At 40.5% G+C, this 20,137-nt stretch overlaps 1 protein-coding gene across 11 annotated transcripts; it reads right to left on the reverse strand.

The window, feature by feature from the left end:
- Window positions 1–1,890: 1,890 nt before the first annotated feature.
- On the reverse strand, window positions 1,891–18,092 carry LOC122868477 (nucleus accumbens-associated protein 1). 11 transcript variants are annotated; one of them, XM_044180509.1, is made up of 10 exons: window positions 16,222–18,092; window positions 12,157–12,310; window positions 10,599–10,877; window positions 9,334–9,955; window positions 9,023–9,193; window positions 7,731–7,836; window positions 7,441–7,538; window positions 6,068–6,346; window positions 5,616–5,702; window positions 1,891–5,372 (listed from the first exon to the last, which is right to left on the reverse strand). In XM_044180509.1, the coding sequence occupies exons 1-10, from the start codon at window positions 16,437–16,439 to the stop codon at window positions 5,305–5,307; spliced, it is 2,082 nt and encodes a 693-aa protein (XP_044036444.1). In that variant the 5' UTR covers window positions 16,440–18,092; the 3' UTR covers window positions 1,891–5,304. The 11 variants fall into 11 exon arrangements, with proteins under 11 accessions (XP_044036444.1, XP_044036445.1, XP_044036446.1 ...); XM_044180510.1 differs by having other exon boundaries at window positions 6,083–6,346; window positions 16,222–18,091; XM_044180511.1 differs by adding an exon at window positions 15,614–15,761 and having other exon boundaries at window positions 1,891–5,702; window positions 16,222–16,340.
- Between the last annotated feature and the right edge of the window lie 2,045 nt (window positions 18,093–20,137).

The raw sequence follows: 20,137 nt of genomic DNA on the forward strand, positions 1-20,137 counted from the left end.
AGTGAATTTATTTCCAAGATATTATGCCTTAAACACATATTAATCAATGTTTTTCCACTAGGGAGCAGTAAAACTTCACAACAATGCCTTTTAGCTCTGTTTTGGTCTCCACCAACTCTTGAGAAAGATATTTGGTTCTTTAACCCATTAAATGATTTTCTTCACCAGCTATTTGCTCATTTGTCTGTCTGTCGTTTGTTACTGGGTATACTTTACATTGGGTTTATGGATGCCTGATGCTGCTGGGTAACTGAAAACAGCTCAGACTCAACCAAAAATTAAATGTGCGAGTAGTGAAAACAAAACAACATGCTAAAAGAGGCTTAAAAGCTCCTTAAAGCAAAATTGTGGCACAACCATTTCAACATTACATACAGTCAATTGATTCAATGTTGATATCAAAAATATAGATTGATGCAGGTTTAAAGCTTCCTTGGTTATGGCACAGATCGTTATTGTGGCGACATAGCTGGCAAGCTGGCCAAATAGTGGATATTTCAGTGAGTTGTACAGTACATCTGTGTCTTTTCGGGTGGAGAAATTCACAACTGCACTGCACTGCCTTGAGCATAATGGATACACGTGTTGTCAGATTTTAGCGTTTCTCCCTCAGCACCAATTTAGCATCACAGGCAACAGATTTAAGTTTGAACTGTCGAGCTGGAAAATCTCAAGCTGTTTGTGCAGTCTTTTCCTGCAGTCAGTTGTTTTGCCAGCCTTCCAACACTGGGTGGTGCACTAACAATGGAAATCAACAAGATAAGTTGATTCTGCTCTGGGCTATGCAGAGTTTGGTGTTTGCTTTTGAGACAAAGTGAAGGTTTAAGGAGGTCATACATGCAAAGAAAAGGAAGAGAATGCCAATGGTTTATCTCATATAGGGTCCATATTCAAAATATTACATGGCATCCTTCTAAATTTGTTGATCTAGTCACATTTTCATCAGAAATAATGTGGTTATTTTTAATCTTATGTAGACTGAATATTAAAGAGATTTCAGCTGAACCACGTAAAATAAAATGGACCAAGCGTGAGTCATTATAATAGTCTAAAATGTACAATACAGATGAAAAATAATTATTGATTAAAACTTAATTATTTTATAAGAGGTGTTCACTTTGAGTAAAGGTAATATTCTTTTAGATACATAATATACATGTGTATTTTTGAGCTAACATAAAACCCTATTTCATAATCTTTATACAAAGTTGAGTTGTGTCATTTTGTCACATGTGTTTGCTCTATTACAGAATAGAATATGAAACATGCTGGCAAATACTGGCCTCATGACGCAGCTCTCTTTTCAAGTATGTCAAGTACTGTATACCAAAGCAAAACTATAGCCAAATGAAGGCACAAACAACTGTGTGGGATGATATGTTCGTAAAGCACGGTGGTCATACATGACAGCCTCCAGGTGTGAGTACTGAAGTGAGCATGAAGAGGAACATTCAAGAATGAGCATGCATGAAAATTGCTTACTTAAAATAAATGGCAACGCATTTCACAATGAAAAGCATTTCTCCACAGAATCATACTTGCAAAACTGACTTCTTAATTTAGATATTGCTGTAAATTAACTTTGAGCATATAAATTAAACTAAATTTACATTGATATTTTAATTCATTCATTTTATTAAGTAAGAGGGAATACTTGTTTTTTCTTAGTCAGTTTTCTATTTCTTAATCAAATTCTGGTTTCTGTGTCATATATAAAAAGTACCCCAATGAGCATGAGCCATGAAGGTGCAGTTTTAGAAGTTTGGGTGGCTGAGCTTATTGCTAAGAGTCTAGTTATTATGTCAGTTCACACCTCAGCCAAATGTTTGTATTAAAAAACAACCAGCAAGCAGCTCAACAGTAACATACCAGTAAAAAAGGAGTCAGAGAGAAATTGTTACAAATCTTTTATTAAGATATTCATTATTTAATCCATTTTGACATTTTCTCTATGATTTGTATTTATTTATTTTACAGTCGTTAATGTGCAATTGCCTTTGATAATGTTGGGTCACAGTTACAGGGCTTTCACAAAGTTATTGGCACTTGGAACACAGAAAGAATAGGATGAGCAGTACAGGATGTCCACTGGCGCTACAGGGTTACAGAGGGCAAGGAGCAGGGGCAAAGACATGGGCAGACCAATTACTGTACAGGTTGTGAAGAAGCGCCGTTTCTGGGTAAATATATACCTCATGCTGCGAGTGCACAACAAACAATCTGACCTCTATGTGCGCGTCTATATATAATATACAGTATTTATCTATACATGTGTATAATCGTATTTATATATGTACTGTTTAGTGACAAAAGGTTCCCCATGCCGTGCCACACCTCATCCATTCAAGTGTGTAGGTCTACATGTTTTGTGAAGTGTAAACACATATGTTGAAAGGTACAGAAATTACAGTTTGATTAGAACGCACTGAAAAAAAAATGGCATGAAAGCTTTCTATTCTCAAATGCACACAAAGTAAAACACACACACACACGCACACACACACATCTATTGCGCATAAAGCACAGTGCAAGTAGGTTGTGAGTGAGGGACTTTTTGAACATTTACTAGAGTCGGCCCTGAAAACTAACTATGGGTAAAACCCCTGACACGTACCATAACCACTGCTATTTCTACTTAACTTGTTCAACTGATCACAACACAGGCCCTAAACCAGTGTTTCTAAGCTAGGCTCATGAGGCGCAACAGCAGTGTATTCTGACTGGGTCATTGGTGCAGTGTGGACATTTCTGTATTTGGGCTGAGCTACTGTGTTGTGAAAGCAGACTAACATGGATTCCTTAGAATCAGTGCTGATTCACTGGTGATATTTCAGATCATTCAGTAGGTCACTGTGTAACATGGTTGCTGTAAGAAACTAATGTAAGCCCTTGTTGTTTCTAGCTTTAAAAACTTCTTTATTTTTTCATCTTAAATATTCATCTTTATCATCTTTTATACTTTTCTTTTCTATGGGAGACACTGTTTTTCAAAGAATGTAATTTACTTCTGTGAAGGACACAATCAAAAACAGTCCTGTAATAATGGAACTAAATTCAGACATTTGAACAATAATCTGGCCATTGTCATACCTGGTTTTATTTCTTGAGGCAGGAACATTGACAGATTTAATAGACATTATGCTAAATGAGATATTAAAATTAAATTTCATTGCTAGATTGAATGTCCCAAAAACATTAAATTCAGAGGTCCTAGTGATTGGACATGAACGCATATCTCTTGGTCCTTTAACTCTGTACACAACGCAATTATCTAGCAATCTGGTATTATAGTGGGTTTATTTTGAAAACCTTGAGTTTGATATATTTCAAATGTGAAATGACAGGATGGTTTTCTGTAGAACATAATTGGATATCCCATCAAACTATTTAAGGGATTATGGTAACTTAAATACACCTGGCAGAGGCTTCGTAAGTACTGTCATAATTAAAAAATGTTGGAGGAAAACATGACCATGTAATATGAGTTGTGTTGAACTTGTGTAAAATTGGGCCAGTTAAAAGCCACTAAGCACATTAACAAAAACATCTTATAATTCAGATTTAACTACCTAAAACCACTGCTTTGCCTCTCTCTGAAACACATGAATAAACTTGTGGAAGTGAAACATGACACCAGCTGCATGAAGGACAGGAAGCACAGCAGTCTTTTCTGAGAATGGAGAATAAAGATACTGGAGAGGTAAGTGGGGGAGGGGTGCTCATGTGGCATCTACAGTCAAATGCAAAGCTTACTGAGGTTTTGTTGTCATTACCGTTAACGGAATACTTACAAGGTACTGCATTTTTGTTCTGTCCATATACCCTCAAGTAAACTCATCCTTGTAATTTCAATCAATAATGAAAATAGGTAAAGCTATATCTATCATGTCTCTAGTCTTTTTTTCCCCAACAAGATTGACTCAACTGCCTTGAATAAGAAGCATTAATTCCTTCCTGTTTTTTTACTGTACCTGTCTTCAGAAAAAATAGAACCTTTATAGAAATGCCTTTCCAGAAGGAGAAAGTAATCAGTCGTCTGTGAGAGCATTTCAGGTTAAGAACACATTCCTAAAATCACACCAGGACCACTTTCACTGATATCCACCTGCAACAGGAATAATGAAACCCCCGTACTGACCTCTGATCTACAGACATTCATTCAAAAAGCTTCTAGCAAACACAAACTTTCACATAAAAAAAAAAGTCAATTGTTGGCATTTCATAATCAGACGCATCCGGCAACAAAAAAGGAAGAACACTTGGGATTTAACTCAACAGTCTTCTTGATAATTTACAGTAGGAGTTTGTGCCACTGTTAAACAAGAAACACAGGCAGACATGGGGAAAAAATTACAAATTCCACCTACAGGAGTTTAGTTGCTACACAACATTTCTCAGAAAGGTGCATGAACCACTGGTTCTTCTCATTAAGGGGCAGAAACCTCCACTCTAGCTCTCATGGAAGGTGCAAAATTAAAGAGGTGGTGCATTAGATACATGAATAAACTACATACTAAAAGACACATCCGTGCAATACAGACTCTCTGTCTTTACCAAAGAACTGTTTCACACACACACACACACACACACACACACACACACACGGACAGTACCATAAAGCCTATTTGCTTCAGGCAATATTGTCTCCTCATGACATCACTGTACCCACCAGGCTTCTGCTTATTGATTTCAATTAAAAAGGCACATTCCAATATTCCATAATTAATTCCTTTGACTTTTGCATTGGCACAAAAATGTCAGCAGTTTTTTTCCTTTTCAATAATTTCAGTACAAAGAAGAAACTAGCTGAGTCGTCAGATCAATATAATATAACCTTTATATTTCTACAAGTAATCTTCAAAATTGTGGGCCAATGTTTTATTGAAGGAGGCAAATGTTGCAGGTTCACAACCTAACAAGAAATGGTTATCATAGACAATAGTCAAGCCAGCTGAATCAGTCTTATTATTCCTTTTAAGCTAGTGAACAGAAGATGAAATGCTTCAAATTTAGCAGTTCAACTGCTCATTCCATCACTCTGCACTGTCAAATAAAGATAAAAATAAATGACTACGGGTCCTATGATAAGACTGCTTTATTAGACTCCTTTTTTCCTGCAAAAATAGCACTTTTTCTTATTTGACAAGACCTCTTTCAATAAAACATGAAGATCGAGATTTTAAAACAATCCCTTTCACTCTCTTTGCTCACACCTTTCTAGGCATGGGCACTTGTATAAATATAGTTGTCCTCTAAAAATACGACCATCTTTGATTACCTGTTGCCCTTAAATTTTCTTTATAATCATCTCAGTAAAAAGCTTTCCCCTTCTCTCTCTGGATCACTTTTCAGTTTGTAGACGGAGAAACATGCTAAAACAGAGAAAGATGAGATATATTTTTATAAGACACTGCACAGCGAAACACTCAGGTGAGATTCTCTGGTCTCAAGAAAGGTGATGTGGGGTGAAGAATGCTTGCAAGGTGATGAGTGGAAGGTGCAGGAAGAACAGGTAGTGTTAATTATTATTGTATCTATTTTAAATTTAGTTCCGTTTCCGAGGCTGGAACACAAGTTGTCAGGCTTGCATAGAGAAAAATGCCACTGACACTTACATTCAATATACTCGCCACCTCTTCTCCAAGCCTGTCCATCCAGCCATCCCTTCCTCCTCAGGCTGCACTGGCATCTCCCCCCACCACCTGTATTTCAGGGAATGTATTTAATATGCAACAGTGGATGCGCTTACACACCTTAAAAAGACAAGGGGAGGCAGAGGGCAGTTAGGAGAAAAGTAAACACCCTCTTCCTCTCTCCCTTTCCTCAACTAACTCCATTGTACAGTCATAAAGCAAAAATTTAAGTTGTCATGTCCTGGTTACATCAGGGTAACACAACTGTTGACCCATAGCAGTGTAGTATAGACAGTCAGAAGTGAGAGATCAGCGTGGGCCAAAGAGTGAGGAGGCAAGCAGAACTGGGGAATACTGGTATGTGTGTCACCAAATTTCAACCTTCCCCCCCGTACACAATGTTCAAAATAACGGTCCTCCGTCCCCGCCCACACCTGGTAGCGATTCACCTGAAGAGCCACCTGACTCTATGCCAGCACCGCTGGTGGCCTCCAGAGAGGCGGGGTCAAAGGCCGGATCCGCCCCCAGTGTGTCATCCTCCATCTTGACGCCGTCGGGAAGGAAAGCGGTGTAGGCATCGCTCTCAGCCATCAGTAGCTTCAGCTTGGGGATCCAGCTCTTGCGGACCACACGTCGGGCGTTGGTGCACATGTCAGCTGCGATGGCATTCATCTCGCTCTCTTTGAAGCTGGTGGCAAAGTTCTGGCAATAAACTGATGTGGAAAAGAAAAAAAAACAACACAGTTAGGCTGATTGCACGTTATGCTGTGAACTATAACTAAGACAAGAACTAGTGTCATGAAGCAGACAGGACCATAAACAACAAAAACAGTGGTCAGGGGAAATATCATATTTTTAATGTTCACAAGTGGAATACACATTACTTAATGAGTAATGTGTGGTGCTCATTAATTCTGTACTTTATTAAATGTTGTTTTTTACACTGGGGTCTGGCATAACTTAACCTACTTTCAAGGTGCATGGAGAATTTAAGCAGTCTGAAGTATCAAAGCTCCTCCTCCTCACACTGCAACACTTGCAGTATTGATACAGCATTTTGTCAAATTTACTGTGTGCATAAAAACCCTGAACCATCTAAATGACATCAAAAAAATCCTCAAATCTCAATGTCCTACATTCATACACACACTTCAGTTGATGTTGGCAAATACTGTATAACCATCTCCCTAACTTAGAATTAAGAGGACACATTTAAAAGAATAGAGTTAATATTTGTAGGACTCCTGCAGATCAGGCCCTGACACTGAATTGTAAATGGAAATTGTAAATAGAGCAGCTCAGAGACTCTTAAAACATATCCTGCTGCCTCACTCATTTCACTAATGAGATGTAGGGAAAGCCCAAACTTCATTAAGCCATTAAAGGAGTTACGCGTGATTTCTGTTTAAAGCTTTCCCTTCTTCATAAACATCTGAACACATTGTCACCTGGTTATATACACACTACAGTCTTTTCTTTAGGGTCTGACATTCAGTTTCAGGGTAACTGTTGCTATCTAGTGGTCACTGTAAGTTATTACCTAAAGCTAATCATATAAGGGTGCAGTAGGTAGCAAATAATCATCCCATTTGCACTTTTATCCCAAAGTAGCCTAAAAAGTGAACTAAATGAACTGAGACATTTAACAACTAGTCATTCAATTCAGCAACAATGTGCTTTACAATATGTATGCACAATATGTTTATGTACAGTATGAATGCATGTATATTCCCCTCTACTTGTACCCAACAAATTATCTGCATGCTTGTGGGCAAACACCCACAGACAGAAAAAAATGTGCGCTCACATTTGACCGCATGCAGAACTCTGTTGTCCAGGGGCTTGCGGCTCGGGTCATTGGTGGACGAGCGGATACCTGTTCCACAGCTGTTGGCCAGAGTATTCCTGATGCATCAAAAATAAGAATGAGTTGCACAGAACACAGAACAGAGGAAAACAAAAATAGTTGTAATATCTCTCTAATGCCTGCAGATAAAAAAAAAAAACATTAATTTCTATATTAAAACTAAGCTTTTGCTAACTTTACATGAAACACTTGCAGAAATAGACCCAGATACACAGACAGAAGGAACAAACCTGTCAAAGAAGGCAGCCAGCAGCCTCCTCAGCAGCACCTTGTGTCTGGTCCCTGCGCTCACATGACAGTTCATTAGCTGGGCTCGTGATATATACACAGAAGTACCTGCAAAGAATCCACATGCAAAGAATATCAACAAACAAATGAACCACCAAACATCATCAGTACTTATCACCATTTTATGACTCATTTGCTGCCACTTTGACACGTGTGACCTGTTCAAGTTCAGATTTTGTGGGTCATATATAGTAATGATAAAGTGTAAGGAGGCTGTGCTTTAGTTACATGTCATAGTTTAGAGGCATCTTAAATTTCTTTTTCTGTTTGCTTTTTCTCTCTGACTTTTTGATGTGTTTTATGTTTTTTATTGTTCTATATTGCATTTGCATCTGTGTCACAGATTTCATAATCGGTAAAGTTTAATCCTTTTAATATTATTATGGAATGCACGATACGTTTCTTTTTCTTTTTTTTTTTTGCATTTTTGCCTTTTTTATTTTACTATTAAACTACCCTACAATACTAGCTTGGCGTATGTTACCTCCCTTCTTTTCTTTCTTTCTTTATTCACGTCTCTCAGTCACACGCACACACTATATTGAACAGTATGTAACCCCGCCCGCAAGGCAAAACAGACATTGTCACGGGATGTCCTTGACATAAACACACTGAGCCAAATATGCAATACTGCCACGTAATCTGCATGCCAATTCCAAGCACAGTCATTTGAAGAGAACTTCCTCTAATATGTGTATACATATCAGTGCCATTGGCCTTGTCCCGATTAGATCTATTAAATCAACTAACACTGGTATACTGCTGCACGATTATTTGCGCATCCTTCTCTAATATAGATATATATGTATCTTTCAAACGTTTAAAGTTTTTGCTAGCTTTTGTAAAAAAAACTTTTGACAGGTTTCTTTTAACACACACACACACACACACACACACACACACACACACACAAACAGGTGTTTGTTTCACTATCCCTGTGGGGGACAGCCATTGACATAATGCCTTCTTTAGCCCCTTACCCTAACCTTAACCATCACAACTAAATGCCTAATCCTTAACCCTTACCCTAACCTAATTGTAACTTGTACCCTAAAACCGAGTCTTAACCCTCAAAAAGCAGTCTCTACCCGTGGGAACCTCAATTTTTGTCCCCACGGTGACACAAGTCCCCATGGGTTAGTGTGCATTCAGGCTAAAGTCCCCACCGGCATATAAGAACATGAAACACACACACACACACACACACACAAAACACCCACACATGCAAACATACCTGAGACTAACTCTAGTTTCTCAGCAGGGTCTCCTTCCTCGTACAGTTTGGGATGACAGCGGTTGCCTATCTGAGCGATGAGTTCTGCGGGGAGACATGTAAGGTCTCTGCCTCGCATCCGACCCCGTGTCTCTGTGTGGTCGGGTAGAGCCTCAACACGCTCACCAGAAGCTGTAGAAACACAATACTGCAAACTTAGAATAATCACTTTTACACACAGAGAAGAAGCACAGTACAATACCTGCTACAACCAGAAATACATCAGATTACTATTAAATTCATTAAAATAAACTAGGAGCATTTACACGTACTGTTCTGTCCATTACCTGCAGCTCCCATGTTGAGCATGCTGTACATGGTATACATGTTGCAGATTTGCCTATACTGCTCTTCAGCACAGTCATCTGTCCCCTCTTCCTCTTCTTCATCATCATGGTAACTGATGGGTGAGTCACTGGCGTAGGTACTCAGGGTGCCGGGGCTGGCGCCCTCTGACATGCCCTGACCTGCTGCAGAGCTCCCATTGGTGCCGACACTGGCCACCATCCCCGACAGGCTGGTTGCGGTGGCACCCATACCCATGGCCAGTCCGAGGGCTCCGGGGCTCTGAATGGCACTGCCCCGCACCACCTCCTGGGAATAACGGGCTGTCTTCCTGGCCCCCCCTCCTCCCCCTGAGCCTACTCCATCTCGGCTGCTGCCACCCTCCCACAGTCGCTTGGCTACAGGAGTGCAGACCACTGAGTAAGGAGTGGCTGCTTCCGGCTGGCTAGCTGGCTGCTCTGCCTTCACTCGTGATACCAGAGAGAGCGGCGTCAGGCAGGAGGCAGGCCGGGCTGCACTGTTATTGGTCTGCGTTACAGGGCTCTGGGGCTCAGAAGGTGGGGCCTCCTCAGCGTGAAGGCCCTGGGAGTCGCAGCTGGGGGAGGAGACCTAGAAAGGAATGTATACATCAGCATACATGAACATACTGATGTACCAACAGATATGCGTTTGCTTGTAGGATTTTGCCATGCTGATGGTCAGTCTGTCCGTCCAACAGCAAGACATCTCAACAACCATTGGCCAGATTCCTCTCAAATTTAGTATGATTATTCATGGTTTTCAGTAAATGATTCCAAATGATTATATGACCCCCTTCTTTATCTAGAACCATCGTAACAATATAATTTTACTTCCACCAACACTTTCTTCGATGACAAGGTATTTCAACAACTACAGGGCAGATTCCTTTTAAATTTCCTTAGTGCATACATGCTCTCCTGCATATGAACCCTTTCAATTTTTGCCAAACTGTTGGCCAATTCGAAACACAATATATATTTCAGAACTGCTCCAACTGGAATAGACACTTCATTTTAAACAGTCAATTCACCCAGATCGCAAATAACAAATCCCAATTAACCCTAACGGTAATTTTGATAATAGTTTTCTTTCAGTTTGACCTGTTTTGAGATCTCTGCCACAGACTTTTGCCGCCATCCTAGTACAACCGATGTAAATGGCATTTGGTTTGTGCGTTTATTGTGCTCAAAGCATTGAAAAAAGTTTCTAGTGAAAACTACTTCAGCTTTACCTTGAGGAAGAATTCAGTGCCTTTTTCCATGATCTGCTGGATCTGCAGGAAGCCGGCGGTATACATGAGGAGAAACTGGTCTCCCACTGTCATGCTGAGACGGCCTGTGTAGCAGAAAGCCAAAATCTGCTGGAAGCTCTGGGGCTGCACAGCCGACGGGAGCTCCACTACCGTTGGGCTTGTCTCATTGCTGTTACCACCTCCACTATTGCTGCTGCTGCTGCTGCTGAAAAGGTCCCGGAAATACGAACTGCTAGCAGCCAGCACAGCTCGATGGGCCTAAGACAAAAGCAGATGAGTAAGAATCAGAATTAGAACCTTTGAGAGTAGTGCTGATTTTGAATATTACGTGTAAGATTTAAGATATTTACTAATTTCTCTCACTTCAGAGAGAGAATTCACTGTTTTGATCAGGGACATGTTAACACAGGGTACAAGGCTGCTGCTGTCATCAAACCAAAGACGTTCAGACAATGAGACACCTTAGGTCAGACCTTCTAAGCAATGGACTTGTGGTGAATGAACCCTATGCAGAGTTCCTTGATATGAAGACTTGGTCACCAGAGATTCTTATAAACTAATGTATTGATTTGTTTAGATATCATTCAAATTTGCCTATACCCAAATTGAGTCTTGGTACCAAAACTAAAGCTAGACTTTTTTTGAGGCCGTATTTTGCTTGCTTTTTAGATTTTATTGATCAGAATAATCCAAACCTCCCAAATAAATCACAGTGTTAAATGTCATCTTCACGTGAAACAGCTCCACAAGAACTCTGCCTAAATAAAATACAGTTTAAACTTAATAAGATATTAACTATAAAGCAAGCATTTGGTGCCAACTATTGCTGAACTGAATTCAACCAGTATTTAAGTATTGTATTAAATATTCTTTGCCCAGCTATTTAGTTATTTAAGTATTTAACTAATAGGTCTTATAATATGATACCTAAAATACTGATATGGAGTTCTTCCATTGCTCTTGGAAAGAAAGCCATACTCAAAATGACTGCTCTCTTACTCTCTTACTGTCTCTTATGGTTATTGAAATTTTGGGACCTAAAAGCAAGGTTACAGGGCAGAGAAGGTTAAGAAAATCTGACTAGATGACAGTGAGGAATGACATACAAACCAAGACTCAGAGCATTGCAATTGGAGGCCTTAAAACAAGTTTTCTAAAAAAAATGAATCTTTAACCCATTACCTTTACAGGAGAAGTGGTAAATTACATGCCGTTAAGGAGGTCCAGTTGTCATTCCAAGTGATTTAACTAAACCAAAGCTAGAGAGGAAGAATGCTTCAATCTCCTAGTATACTGGGAATAAAAACTGCACACTGTGAAAGTAACCTATATTATCATTCCAGGTTGGACGATGCATTGTCCACCACAGTTACAAAGTTACAGAAAAAAAAAGAAGAAAAGTTACCAAAAGTTACAATTTACACTGCCCCCTCCTTGTTTACACCCAGGCCTTAACTTCTCTAAATTTAGCCTTGACTTTCAGTATAAGTGCAATGTCCATTATGAAAACAATAAGAACATGCTGCCTCATCAGTACCTTGAAGGCATGGCCCTTGACCACCACGGAGACATCGCAGTAGAGGCCCTGCAGCCGCTGCTCATTCAGACACTCTAAAACATTGTTGCCAAAGTTTGGGATCGCCATCTGGAGGGTCTGGGCCATGGTGCGCCAACGCACACCACCAAAGGGTCTTGTTGGGAAAGAAAGAGAGACAGAGAGAAAGAGAGGAATGACACAATTACAATAAGTGACAAACTTAGACCCCATCCACACATAAACTCTGCGTATAACACTGGTTATTACACATAGGTTCAACTACACTTGGAAGTATCAGGCTGTTCCTGTCTGGGTAAGTAAATGTAGTGTCATACACATTACTCCTAAACAGGGTTTTGATTGTAGTGTTGGCTTTACACTGGATATTTGTTTTACTTGGGCAACCATATAGTAATCTCACATAGCTTGTGCAGCCAGATCGCCATCTTGTAACAAAAATCGTGGTCAGAAAAAAACAGGACTGTCATTAAATGTTCAATTACTCAAACCATAATTTTCAGAGGCAAATCTTTTCAACCTAGTACCACTAACTAAAAAGCTGGGTTTACCCTTTCATACAGAGGCTACACTGCTTTATCCCTGGTCATATGAGCAGGGTCAGTCACAACAATGACAAAAACTGTTTTATCCTGTGATGTTTCTTAGGTGTGAGGAGGACATCAGCAGGCAATGTGTGTGTGTGTGTGTGTGTGTGTGTGTGTGTGTGTGTGTGTGTGTGTGTGTGTGCGGGGGCTATGTAAAAAGACAGAGCCCAAGGAGAACAGCCCTAAAACAAAACAGGTGAGGAATGACTCTTACATTACTGGACACATGGACACAGTAAAATGGCTGACAGTCTTTCAATGGGACAAAGCAATACCAAACATACATTAAACCTAATGGAAGTCTATTTTTTATTATTACTAGGGCAAAGTATCCATAATGAAATGCCTCTATTCTAGAGAAAAGTAGTCCTGAATAAGACTTATATCCCTTGGCATATCCAACTGACATAGGCCACAAATATTTCTTCACACAGTCCTACTGAAGGCTTTTGGCAGGCACACAGGACGTTGATATTTGAAACAAAGTTTCGTTGAAACTTCCATGGATAATCTACATTGCATTAATCCTACACTTCACTTCAGCCTTGCACTAGTTGTTATTGCCAGGAGCAGGCTCAGTAAAAGCCTTTTTATTTTCTGTCTTCTATGAGCTATAAAACTCTGTGTCCTTAGATAACTGGGTCATGTTCTGTTATGCTATGTGCAAACGTGTGTGGCCTAAATAAACACCACATAGCATGTTTCCATTCACTTCTCTAAACAGTCAAAGGCAAACAAACCCCCTTGTCCCAGACCCTCTCGAAGATTCCTAAATTATCCCTGTCAATATTAAATTAAAGTGAACCAAAGTTCCCTTTGCTGTGGATATGACCACTGTGTGCAGGCTACGTTACTGCTCGATTCTGTAAGATAGCTTTGTATTCGGTGACAGGATATGTAAAGACACAATGCAGATGTTATACCAGATATGTTCTTTTCTGTTTTCTTTTTTGTATACATCACCTCTTTCTACAGATTAGCATGGGGAGGAATCTACTTTTCAGTACTTCACATGTATAAGCATTATATGCCCTCTGTGCCCACAACCACTATATAACCTCCACAATAATTGTTAGCTGTAACAATAAAACAGATCCAATGACAAGCCCACGTGGCATTTCACTGACCATAAACCTTTACTTAAAGCGGAATAATAGTCATAAGTGTTTCACATATTCAGATGAACTGATCAACAGGCCTGCACTGTACAAAAGTGTGCATGCATAGCCTTGACAAAGCTACTTTTCACACGGATGCTTTACCACTTAAAAGTGTTGCATGAATGCATGCTGCACACACACAAAAACACATAGATTCATACCAAACAAAGACAATCTCTGATACTGTGAGAACAAACCAATGGAAGCCCACCCTGTGAGAGGCATACAACCAACTTTGGTGTGACTGACTGATGAGGGCTAGAGTGAGCCACCCCATCATATCCAAAGCCTTTCATTTGGGACCTAGCCAAGCTCCAGGGTAAAGAGAAATGCTCTCTTTGTCTCTGTCTCACTCAAGCTCCCTCTCCCTCATACTAAAACACAGATGCGCACACACAAACTCAGACAAACCCACAAAAGGCACACTGAGTCACACACAGACATTAGACAATACTGCTTGTTTACAGTTTGGCGAGCCGCAGTAAGCACACATGCGTGCACATAAAGACACACAAACACGGGGCTGAGAGCAGGGTGTGTTTGCACAGTTTGCTCTGACAGTGAGAGAGAATGTGACTGTGTGTGTGTGTGTGTGTGTGTGTGTGTGTGTGTGTGTGTCTTTATGCACCAAGGAGGGGCAGTGAGGCCTGCAGAGATGAGAGGGATCATCTCAGGTCCTTTTTCCATTAAACATATAGAGTGCAGCAATGTGTACGAATGAAATTCACCCCAACTCACCCTGTGGCTTAGATCTCATACCAACCAGCCTGGTGAGGAAAGTAGGTCAAACATACTCACAACATACTTAAGACCATAGACTTTTCATAGTAAGCCTTAAGAATGTTTTGCCTGAAATCAAATGGCTATCCAGTTCTACCATGGAAAACAGCATGGGATTTTACATTGCTATGTGGGTGATTACTGTGGAGTCATTGGTGCAGCTGGCACACAATGCATTCCCTCTATAGGCATTTCCTGGTTCTCATGTGCCCATGCCTGCATGGCTGTGCTACTCCTATCATACATACAGAGACATGATTCGTGATTATTCTTAGGGTTATATAACAGGGACATTCTGGATATCAAGCAGCACACACATCAAAAGCTTCTGAACTTCTTAACTCCATATTACTGAAGCTCTACCCGTGCATACCCTATGAGTGTTCCCGACTATAGTCTGCCTCCGTACAGAAGTGTTTAAACAGGACAGGATGCCGGATACTGGGGAACAGATAAGGAGCTCTTTAACACACCGGGATGACCGCGCCGTGTAACAGTCTACCCGCCGGGAGTGCTCCACTGTCTGCTGGCACCGGAGCCGGGAGGCGACGGGAGGGGGGCGACACAGGATGGCAGCAAGCCCCGGTGATGCCCGGGTGAGAGCGAAGGAGTGTTACTATTTACGTGCCGTCAAATGGCATTCAAGTAGCTATATAAATCCAAACCATCTTCAGCAGACTAAGCGGTCGTAATTTGTCCCCCTTTCCCTTGTGGCTGACAGCGCTGAAATGTTTGATGTCCTCTCCCATCCACATCAGGCCTATAGAGGTGGCTAATGGCTAAGCTAACACTACTGTTAAATATTTTGGGTTCGCCCCGGCGCACCATCCACCTCATGCACACTCAGCCCAGCTGCACAATGTCAAGCATTTCCGCGATAGTCCACACTCAAAAGATAAACAAGACACTTACTGCCTGTGCGGACGAGGTAGCTGTGCTGCGACGCCGGTTGTCAAGTCCAAATGTTGCTTATTTAAATATTTTGGTGATGGGGGAAATCGCTCCCCCTGCCATTCTCCATTCTACCGACATCAACAGGTCATCCCAGGACACGCAGCAGCTGAGGGCGAGCCAGACGGAACCAGTGCGGCACGGAGCGGGGGGTGGGAGCACAACAAGGCACAATTCTTTACAACCGGCGCTCACAAGAGCTGCCATGCCAAAAAACCTGACTGCCATCGCATTTTCGCATATTAGAGAGAGGCGCTACATGAAATGAACCATTTAACTCGCTCGCACTCCATGCTGATAGTAGGGTAGGCTACATTTAACTGTTTTGAAAACGCTGGGATAGGCTAAAAAAGTTTAGGACTGTGCTAACCTGGAGCCATCCCCAAAGTCGCATAGGCCTAGGCTACTTGTCCCAAACTTGAATTGTCCCGTATCTGCCTCACCGTTCATCATCAACCCAAATCCACGGCGCAAACTAAGGACACCGCACCGGTACAGACCCCTCCCCCTCTGCCACGGCTGGTGGATCCCGGCAGGACGCCTCACACAACGGCAGACAAGACACTCACCCCCTCGCTGGGAAGTTGATGCAGAGCGTCGGTTCAAAGGAGGAGAAGCAGCGCTCTCTTTCTCCGCTTTTCCTTACTCCGGGCAGCCATTCAGTGTGAGCGAAGCGCCGATAGCAGAGCCATCGAGGGCGGTACAGTATCCCTGGGGATTGCGGAACACAGAGCCACTGATCGCACAGAACAGAAGAGGAGGAAGACAAGCATGACGCGCTCGTCATTCAATCGCATGATCGTTTCGAGCGCAGCCTCAATTTGGGGAGACCTATCCCACGGCGTAGCATACACTGTTTGCGCATTGGCACAGCAACAGCAGCAGCATGCAAGGAGAAACCGTCACTCTCTTCTCTCTCTCTCCCCCTCTCTCTCCCCGCATATTAGCGATAGAATTGTGGAAAGTAGGCCGTGTGTGTGTCTGTGTGTGTGTATTTAACTTGAGTGAACTCGGCGCGCGCATATAAAGTAGGGATAAAGCCGCGCCCTTGTTGGCTGTAAACAAGTGAAACCTTATGTGCAGAATGCAGGGTGCTATGACACCTATAACACCTACACACGCACCTGTGTTTAACCGATACACAGCTACCAGTAAGGCACAACGCCCGACAAAGCACGTTACGTCCTAACTATAGGTCAAACCCATATTGGCACACTGTATAGGTAAAAGGCTAGACCTCTGCTCCACCAGGTTATTCGACAATATGTTATATTCTAGGCCTTTAGTGTGCATATGCATTAATATCCATTCTGTGCATCTATACCTGCATGCATTTATTCATGTGAAGCTGGAGGCACAGCAGATATTCAACCATCATACATATTTCATATGCCAACAGTAGTCACAGAAACATAGAGTTCACCTTTGGAATTATGGATGTATGAATAAATGTCTTCAAAATAGCATCATGCATGGCAGCAATTGCTGTGAATATGTAGGCTAAGTAACAATAACTTGTGACTTTCTTGGAACAGAAGGAAACAGAAACCAAACCTTGGTTATACTTCAGGGTGTCATGGGAAAATACATCTTACTGACATTTTTGTCCTGCTACTGCACATCACTGATCATTTTCTGTGTTCATGTTAGAATGACCAACATCTCAGACTGCAGTTTGGAATTGGACTAAATCTTTAGTCTGGATTATTTTGGTTTTGTCCTGTCCGTAATAATGGCGGGTCATTCACATGTGTTTCATTGGCAGAGGCCCTGTCTGTTATACTGTATTTCCATTTGAGCAAAGGCTGATAAGAGGTCAAAATACTGGCGATACACATGTGGTCACCAAATTCTTAAGTGGGATTTTTAAAGAGAAAATATACACTAAAATATGAGTTACATGTTATGTATATAATTGTGTACAGCTCAGTTTAATTTATGAATTTGAACAATACACTGAATGTTATCAGCAAATAATGCCATTTTCTGATCCACAGCTGTAAACCCTCCATTCAAGTTATGCTAATTTTAATGTAATATCTCAAAATAAAATTTTACAACCCACAAGTGAGGGACTGAAGTGTCACCCAATGGCATCGTTCATCCAAGTCACAATTTTGTGATTTTGCAGGTATTGACCACATCTCATTTGAAAACAATATGTTACATGGGTGTCATTCCCATTTATATGTGTAATTTATAAAATGAGTGAGTCCCTATAGTGTTTTACATTGAGTAGCTATTAAATGTGGCTTGGCCTATTGAATGTCTGGCTTTCAGTGTTATCTACATATGGCATTAAATGTTATGCTGTGTTATGCAAATTCCCAAAATCCCAGTCAGCTAGTAGCATTGAAGTAAGCTGATAAAAGTATGATACGAGATAAAGCGATAAGAAGAAACATGAACTGATACTTTCTACTTTTTCTGTGCAACATTAATCAACTAAACATTTCCTATACCAAGTATTTGCCTCCACTGAGGATCTATCCCCGTGTTCCCTGTGTGTTTTTATTACAGAGGTGTAGTAGTTATACTTTAAATCTGAGTCACATAATAAAACAATTTTAATCTTAACCAGGGTTTGGAACTGTTTAACCATAAATGCATCACAACTTTCTGCAAGCCCCATTGAATGCAGCTGGTGCCCTTTTTTAAAACATTTTTTTCACCCCTGCCCCTCAGACAGCCTGAGTCCACAACTGTTTACAACATTAATTCACTGTGGATGTAAGTAGGACTTTTTGACGCTGATCAATGGAAAAAATATTTTGACAGCAAAGTGACTCTCTACAAATTCAACATAAATAGTTGAAAGTATTCATCCCCTTTATTGTGTCACATCAAAGTCATCACAGATGGAGAAGTCAAAAGTTAAATGAAATCACCTGTTCATCAAGTGTGACAAGTACTTTTAGATTCAATGGACCTGCATCAGGAAGGTCCAACTGCTGGTTATTCAACAGGCATTTTTTAAGCGCAGACATTTTGACTTGTCATAGTAGGAAAAGCTCAGGTGTTGCTAACAACATTGACAATGGCTCTGTTTGTTTCAAGCATCCCAGTAAGCCATGACAGTGTGACAGTGAGCCAGCATGCACAATACCAGGACCCTGAAACTGAAGCAGCTAAATGGAACTCAGCCATCATTCATTTTATTATTTACACCTGTGCTTTTCCTACTCTGACATGTCGAAATGTCTTCAGTGAAAACGCCTATTAGGCTGGACTCACAATGTTAACTATTTAACTATTTCAATTCCTATGATTTCCTTTCCTTAGTGAATGAAATATGAAATACACATTTATAAAAATTATGTAAAAAACATCACAGAACAGCCAAGTTGTTAAGTTTGGTCATGTGTTAATATTATCTAATTTCTAATGTTTTCTTTTCATTGCCATTCAAAGTCAATGTGCAGAATCGCCTGCAGCTTTAAGATTAAATTGAAATGACAACACTGAATTCAAATAACTCAGAAGGCTAATAAAAGTGTAATATTAAAGCTTGGTCCTGCAATAGATAGTATGAGAAATTGTAAAAAAAAAAAAAAAAAAAAAAAGATTGATTCTTTTTTCAGAATCAAACATCAAACAATCAGTTTGGTTTAATCACAATGATACTCTCTCTCCCAATTTATGAATAATAAGAACTTTGGCACTGTATTTCCTTTTGAGCTTATGTGACCTAGGCCTTAAAAATCCCAGAAAATATGCTGTAATGTAATTAATTAAACCACATTATCATAACAATGGGTTTACACAAAATGAACCTGCAACATATCAGTTGTGATTTTCTGTATTATGTTTTCAAGAAAAGTATGTAGGAATGTAGGAAATACACAGCAAAATGATATCACAACTCTGTTGTTTTTTTCACAAGTCCAATCACACATTTGCTTGATACACCCACCCAGAAATGACAGTGGCTATCCTATAAATGTTTAACAAACATTTATAATTATGCTGTTGTTGCAGTATTATAAACCTTTTTCAATAAATGAAGCTTGTATGCTATTTTCTTAGCTGCATATAAGGACATGTAATTGTGGTGTGTGATCAAAAGGTAGTTATATTTACTCACAGCTATATATCACACCGCATGTCCCAGTATGACATAGACTACATTTTACATTACAGTTTAGGAAGATATTCTATTCTTGAAATATCTTGAGTGCAACAGAGAATAAGCTTCAATTTCCCCAATGTCCCATGACAGTATTAACCAACAGGAAGGTGTCCATGGGTCAGAGCCATTATACCCTGACAATGGCCCTGTGACTTGGATGAAGATGCAAGTGAAAAAAGCAGACATTAAAAAAAAGATAACCAAATAGACAGTGAAGTGTCAGTTTAACTGGTAGAAATATGGAAGAGGGTATATTATATGGCAGAGAAAGAGGACATCCTTCTCTCTTTGTGTTTTGACTGCTGAGTAATGCTCTGAAGTGTCTTCCTGGAGATAGTCATTGAGGGAGCTTGTAC

Source organism: Siniperca chuatsi, linkage group LG21 (assembly GCF_020085105.1).
Source record: "Siniperca chuatsi isolate FFG_IHB_CAS linkage group LG21, ASM2008510v1, whole genome shotgun sequence".
NCBI lineage: Eukaryota > Metazoa > Chordata > Actinopteri > Centrarchiformes > Sinipercidae > Siniperca > Siniperca chuatsi.

What these genes read in the sequence shown, in the direction of transcription:
- LOC122868477 (XM_044180504.1), bottom strand. Translation starts at nt 16,439, where the DNA reads ATGACGAGCGCGTCATGCTTGTCTTCCTCCTCTTCTGTTCTGTGCGAT. An exon ending in GCACTGAATTCTTCCTCAAG is followed by an intron (nt 9,956 to 10,598) that starts GTAAAGCTGAAG and finishes ATTCCTTTCTAG; the next exon opens with GTCTCCTCCCCCAGCTGCGA. An exon ending in AGTTCTGCATGCGGTCAAAT is followed by an intron (nt 6,347 to 7,440) that starts GTGAGCGCACAT and finishes TTTCCACATCAG; the next exon opens with TTTATTGCCAGAACTTTGCC.